Raw genomic sequence first — 6,503 nt, 5'->3', positions numbered from 1 at the left:
TAAAGGTATATCTAGCTTTTCTTCCCGCGCTGCGACGCCAAAGGCTTCATATACTGAGGAAAGTGGTCCCAGTCAAGACCTTTGAAGGCGTCTACTAGGTGTTCGTCGAAGCCTATACTAGCAAGCTCGTTAGAAGCTATCGTTGCCTCCTCGCTGCCGTTAGCGGGTGGGATGATAGCTTCTCGAGCCTGCGTTTCGCGCAGCCGCGCTTCGAAGCTCGATACCTGGGACGCTTCAACTAGAGCTTGACGAGGTGATAAGCGAGAGGATGATGGCGGGCTTTCGATAGATATAGGCTGGCTTAGAGTACCGCGGGGCACGCCCTGAGACCGCTTCGGTGGGGTAGCAACAATAGCTTGGACGCGTCTTTTTGGTGGCATGCTTGCAATCAAGAAATTGGTAAGATAAGAAGATATATATAATAAATTGACACGTATAGTATTAGAGATAGAGGTAAGAGTTAACGTTACTATAGATTAGTAGCCTACGTAAAGGAGTTCATAGTTATTCTTCTTTTTTTACGCACGGGCGTATCAAGCTCATCAAGCTCTATCAAGCTCAGCTTGATGAGCTTGACGAGCTTGATACAGCTTGATACAGCTTGATGAGCTTGGCTTGACTCAGCTTGACCGTTGAGTCAATCCAGCTTGATTGATGAGCTTGACTCAGCTTGATTGTTGACATCTCTGCTCCCTGGGGTAACACGCAGAGGTGCAAGATCTTCAGCAGTCTTGTAGGTTCTCCTTGTTGTTTCTATTCATATCGTGCCTTAACCACGAGAGTTTTTAGGGTCAAAAGCCGAAGCTTTGTAACCAGTGTTGAAGAAAAGCTTGGTCAAATGACGACAAGGATTTCAGCTTGGCCAACAAAGAAAAATAAAGGAGAGGATCCGGATTCAGGGCAAGCTTGACTGATGGAGGGAGAATGCTCGACACTCAATCGTCGTAGCATTGCTGGTTTTGTTGTAACCAAGTAGCTACTTGAGATGACCACACCCCTCCCTCACTTCGATTCCATCAACCGGAATCAGATAGCGGGTCTTGGCGTCGAGCCGTGAGAAGATGAACGACCTTCTCATCTGGGTTACACCGAGAGTTGTCTACTTGACAAACATTCGGGCTTGACGCAAATCTTTGAACAAACCTGGCGTTGCCAAGGAACCCTTGGCCATGGAAGCTTGGGATGGGTTGTTTTGTTCTAAGCATTCCAATTGGGTATGATGAGGTACGTAAGGTATGCCGACCCAGGCGACGAAGGCGCGCCAGGCTTACCGTAACTTGGCGGAAGCGTTGCGAGGTTACGATCAAAGAAACTTTAGAGTTTGATAGGGACATACGAGTGCATACACCAATTCCGAATACCGTCCCGCTTGTTTCGTCGATGCATTCTCTCGGAAACCGTGAGAAGTCGGACCCTGCTTGTGAGCTGAATGGTAGTAAGTACTTACCAACAAGCGAGGGTCATATGGCAACTCGACACGGCATCGCTCCGTCTGGCCTGGGTTTCGTTTTGCCAGCCCCGGTCAGATGTTTGTCCCGTGACATGGAGCGTCAGTGCTCTCTCCGGCGCTCCAACGGCCTCCAACAGCTGCTTTTGCGAATAAGAAGCTTGACTATGCACGGACCGATCTTCACTTAGTGTTCCTACCATCTTGTTCCCAAAATCAACCACGCCAGGGCGACAAAACGGCCAACTGTAGTAAGGAGCCGTTGAAGTGCAAGACTGTCTTGGGCGACATAGCAGCACACAACGGCTGCATGAGACTAGGCAAAATGTCCGGGCTGCGGGACATGGCCGACGACGTGCCTAGTTTACGTTTCAAGACGTTGCCAAGCGCGTAAGTACAGAGAGTGGGCGTGTTCCTACTTCGCTTGCACCCCAGAGTGATGGTGAGACAGAATCGAGCGGTCCTGCCGACTATTTCGCACATGCGCCGTTCTCTGTCGCTGTGACGGCGGCGGCGTACTGCTATATTTGCGGCCTATATAAGCAGAGGTACAATGGCGCGAAGGGGCGTCGGGGTGCATAAAGGGGCGTTGTGAGTTTCAAATAGTCGATAGTCATCGCCGAATTGCGTACGTAGATCAGCCCTATCCCACTCACTGACGTCTCAGTGCCACTTTGTCGGTAGACGGCACCAGCCAGCCGTCTCGCCTGGCGTCGATTCGATTTTGAGCCGCCTGTGTGCACGATTCGTGAGATTGCATAGCGAGCTTTTCATCGCTGATTGCCCCAGGAGGCTGACGCGTAAGTATCCATGTCGGCCGCCTGTGTGTAAGTACCTACTGTAAGTACGAACATGTCGGCTTTCCAGGCGTCGCCTTGCAATGCAGGACTGCGTGTGCAGCCCAAACGCAGTGGACAGTGCAGCGAGCAATGCACACGGCTCGGAAAAGCAACCAATATGGATTAGGAGCGGATGATGCGAGCTGTGTGTGGTGTGTGGAAATGAGCCCTGAGAATAAGGCCGAGCTTGAGGGGAACAGGGCTTGGCGCCCCTTGCCCAGCGACCCAACTCCGCCGACTACCTACACTACCTACTCTTGATTGCGAATCTCAGTCCGGCTGGAACCCCACGGAAGCCATCAGCTCAGCTCAGCGCGCGTCCAATTGTTTCTTCTTTGCTACCCCAGACAGGCAACCTACGCCCGCCGGACCTTCGGATCGTCGTCCAAGCTCTCTCGCAACGATATCTGCATCCAGGCCACCGGCTGTGTGCACTTGGCCTCAACTACTTACGACTTACTGCAGTACGTGCGCACGTCTTGTGATTCCAATTCACCAGCCCACCTCGCCCGCCAAGCAGCATGTCATTGTCCGGCATAGCATTTCTGTCAAGTCAACCGTGGCCCAAGGTGTGAGTGATGGCGAGTCACGGCGGTTTCAACAGCGGCGATCACGAGTGCGGTAGCGGCGTCATTCTCCCGTCTGCCCCCGGTCTTCCATGTCCCCTAGGCTTCCAACGGTCAAGTAATGCGAAGGCGTGAAACGCTAACAGCTCCTCATCTCGTGACTCACTGGCGAGCCAAAGCGACCCACGTCGATCACGAAACGCGAACATGTCTGAACGCACATGTACACCCAAGGCACACGTACTATTGCCCAGAATTCGTGGAGTCCGTTTCCTCTCTGCGAATCAGCGCTGACGGTCGGTCTCCGGCCCCTGTGCGGTTCCCATTGCCACACGAGTGCCATTAAGCCTGTCTCTCGCCGGCTTACCCCCGCCCGCTGCAACCATCGCATCTCTGAGAAGGCTTGATTCTGTCCGTATCCTGGCTGCTTTTGGGCTTACTGATGTGTGACAATCCCTGTCTTCCTCCGTCATTGACCAAGCAGCTCCCCAATGGCCGCACATCTTGCTTTGTTTGGGGCATAGCTTCCCTTACACGACAAGCATTCCACCTCTCCAGCCTCTCTCTTCCGGCTGCGTATACTTTCGGCGCCATGTTAAGTGTTTGAGAGCCCTAGAAAGGCTTTCTTTAGACTTTGGACGTTCCCTCGACAGAATAGGATCGACGGGTGGCTGACGGCAATGCCCGCAACCAAGTGAACGGCAAGGGAACGGCTCGGGGTTCGTATAAGGTGCTCTTCACCGTTTACCTTTGTTCTCCAGTCTATCTGACATACTCACCTCGTTCCATCCATCTATGGTCCGCTTTTTGACAGGCTCGCGTTCCTTGTTTGTGTTTCTCGTCATTCTTTAGCAGGGGACATCATGTCGTCTGCTACCTGCTCCACCCAGGCTGCGCCACTAGACGACCCACACTCTGAGATTGAGCTGGCTCCCTCTCTTCCATATGAACCCATCGCTCTTCCTCGTCTCGCATCTCCTGTTTCTACTCCCTCGTCTCTCCTGGCTCCCTCAGGCCTAGCAAGATCTTTTTCTGTTTTTTCCAAACATGGCTCTAGACCCAAAGCCGCCAGCGACTCCAGGTCTGCAAAGCGCGAATCCTACAATCTTACCGGCACTACATTCCTCATTACTAATGATGGACGGACGCTCAAGCTGCCTGTTGCTTCGGAAAGCAAAAGTGACCCCCTCAACTGGGGCACCTGGAAGACTGCTGGCGCCATGTTCTCCATTGTTCTCTTCTCCGCCGTTTCTTTGACTGCTGCCCAAGCGGCAACCGTCATCCTAGAAAGTGTCCGGGCCAGCTTCGAATACGAGGTAAGTTCGAAGAAATACCTTCCGGAAATTGATTTACTAAAGGGCGGCTACAGGTTGTGCCAACATCACTGTTGAGGGCTCCTGCCACTGGCACCACACTTCTCATGGGTCTCGGATGCTTTGTTTGGGTGCCCTTATCAATAGGCCTAGGCCGTCGACCAACACTGTTAATCGCAACATTGTTGTTGTTGATTGCCACCATCGGAGCTTCTCAGGCAAAAACCTACTACCAGTATGTTGTTGCCTCTTGCTTCTTGGGCCTTGGCAACGCTCTGGGTCTCTCTCTAGTTAGTGTGACAAGTTCATTGCTGCAGCGCTCTTTGCTAATAACAATAGGCATTTCTTATGGTGATTGACCTGACCTATATCAATCAAAGAGCGCGAGCAGTCTCCTTCATGTGGTGCGTGGCGGGCTGTTGCGGCACGTCTGGTGTAGCCCTGGTACCAGTTATAGCGGATTATGGGCACAACTGGCGCGCGTTCTACCTTTACTGGACTATACCGCTCACCATATCATTCATCGTCTCCTTCGCCCTCTACCCAGAGACATACTTTAAGCGACCAACAGTGGCCTTCAACGGCCTCATCCTCATGCAAAGCGCGACCGAGAAGCTGACCGTCTACCGAGACCGCGACGTGGACCCCACCATATATCGAGACCTTCCCGAATGTCCTGCTCGCACAGGGTTCGCCGGGTTCCGCGACCGCGTCGGCCTCTCCCGCTCTCCTTTTGCGTCGTGGAGTTCAGCAGGCCGGTGCTATGTCCAGATGGCCTACTGTGCCGCCAACCCGCTCATGTTTTGGGTCTTCGTCGCATCTGGTTTTAACTCGGCAAGCATGCTCTTCATCGGCGGAACAAGCATAGGCGTCCTAGTCGCACCTCCCTACAACTTTGCGCCAGAACTCCTGGGCACCATCAACATGGCATCCGGGTTGGGAGCACTACTGGCACTTCCAGCGTGCTGGATAATTGTCTGTAATGCTCTTAAGAGACTTTCTGAGCGCAACCGCGGTGTGCTAGAGGCCGAGCACTACCTCATCGCTTACATTCTGCCAGTCATCTTCGGTGCCTTCAGCTCTATGCTGTACGGCGCTGCAGTCAGGTTTCAATGGCATCCTGCCGCTCTATATCTGACTTACGGAACCAACGGTTTTTCCTTTGTTATGTTGATGACTGCAAACACTCTTTGGGTCGCCGAGGCATTCCCAAGATGGGCTGCTCCAGCACTTGCCGTAGTCATTGGAGGTTGTTTTTTGCTGAGTTTTGCGTTGAGCTTTGCCCTCGAGCCTTGGATCAAGGCCCAAGGATACCTTTGGGTCGGTTTCCAGCTCATGTGCTTCCAGATTCTTGGTGGGCTCGTCGCTATGCCGGTCGCATTCTGGGGAAAAAGTATGCGCCAAGCTATCGCATGCCGATGGGCAGACGACCGCAGTGGGGCTCTACGCCCACTCTGAATCTCCCTTTCCTTTTTGTTTTCGACCCTTGCTAGCGATTTAATAGTAACTTTGAAGATGGACTGCGCGGCAACTGCGCGGCTGGAATGATTGCCTAAATGGTGTAATAGCTACTTAATGGAGAAAGAATTGTCTAGTATTAATATACCCCACGAAGCGTATATTTTATCGTCTACCTGGTTAAGTAGTGGGATTGGTCTTGAGCTCAGCATGCTTGGTTGTTCCAAAATTCCCGAGAAAAATGAATTATCACGTGAAACCCTGATGTACAATGATCATGTGACATGCGTAAGCACACAATCTATCTGGCTCACCCCATCATACTACTACTTGGTACTCAACAACCAACTTCGAGTTTTCTGGAAACCGCTAGGAAAGCACGCTATCTAGGAGAACCGACCACGAGGAATCGACTAACAGCATTTTTAACACCTGCAGCTAAGGCGCTAGCGCGCAGTAGGGAGAAGAAGGAGGCCTTCCTTTGTTTTCTCACGCCTGTGAGAATTTTCTTATAGAGCTTAGGCTCTAATGCTAAGACTAGAGGGGCTAATAGGAACGCAGGAGCTTATTAAAGCTTAAATTTAGCAAGAAACATAGACATATTAAAATAATAAAAATAACAAAAAAGACTAGCCTCAAAGGACCTTAGAGGCACAAGCAAACGACTAATAGATAATAATCTAGAAATTAAGATGGCTAAGGAGGCCTCTACGCCTTGCCCTAACAGGCAACTAGAAGAACCGCCTAGGCCTACCCATACTAGGACAAGGAGCAATTTCTCTCCATTTATTGGAGCAGTGCCAAGATACCCTATAGTAGGGAAAACACCAAAGGCAACCTCTATTAAGGAGGACCTTAGAGATTGCTAGAAACCTAGTAA

General features: G+C 51.5%; 2 protein-coding genes across 2 annotated transcripts; one reads left to right on the top strand and one right to left on the bottom strand.

The window, feature by feature from the left end:
• Positions 1-11: 11 nt before the first annotated feature.
• On the bottom strand, positions 12-380 carry SETTUDRAFT_21789 (uncharacterized protein; the record flags this gene model as incomplete). The annotated part of the gene is made up of 1 exon (XM_008030523.1): positions 12-380. One exon carries the CDS (start codon positions 378-380, stop codon positions 12-14), a length of 369 nt encoding a protein of 122 aa, XP_008028714.1.
• A 3,335-nt stretch (positions 381-3,715) lies between these two features.
• Positions 3,716-5,661, top strand: SETTUDRAFT_139405 (uncharacterized protein; the record flags this gene model as incomplete). The annotated part of the gene is made up of 2 exons (XM_008030720.1): positions 3,716-4,168; positions 4,505-5,661. The coding sequence occupies 2 exons, from the start codon at positions 3,716-3,718 to the stop codon at positions 5,621-5,623; spliced, it is 1,572 nt and encodes a 523-aa protein (XP_008028911.1). The 3' UTR covers positions 5,624-5,661.
• Positions 5,662-6,503: the final 842 nt, after the last annotated feature.

Source organism: Exserohilum turcica (genome assembly GCF_000359705.1).
Source record: "Exserohilum turcica Et28A unplaced genomic scaffold SETTUscaffold_5, whole genome shotgun sequence".
Classification (NCBI taxonomy): Eukaryota; Fungi; Ascomycota; class Dothideomycetes; order Pleosporales; family Pleosporaceae; genus Exserohilum; species Exserohilum turcicum.
Note: the sequence above shows the minus strand (reverse complement) of the source record. Positions and strands in the feature narration are given on the sequence as shown.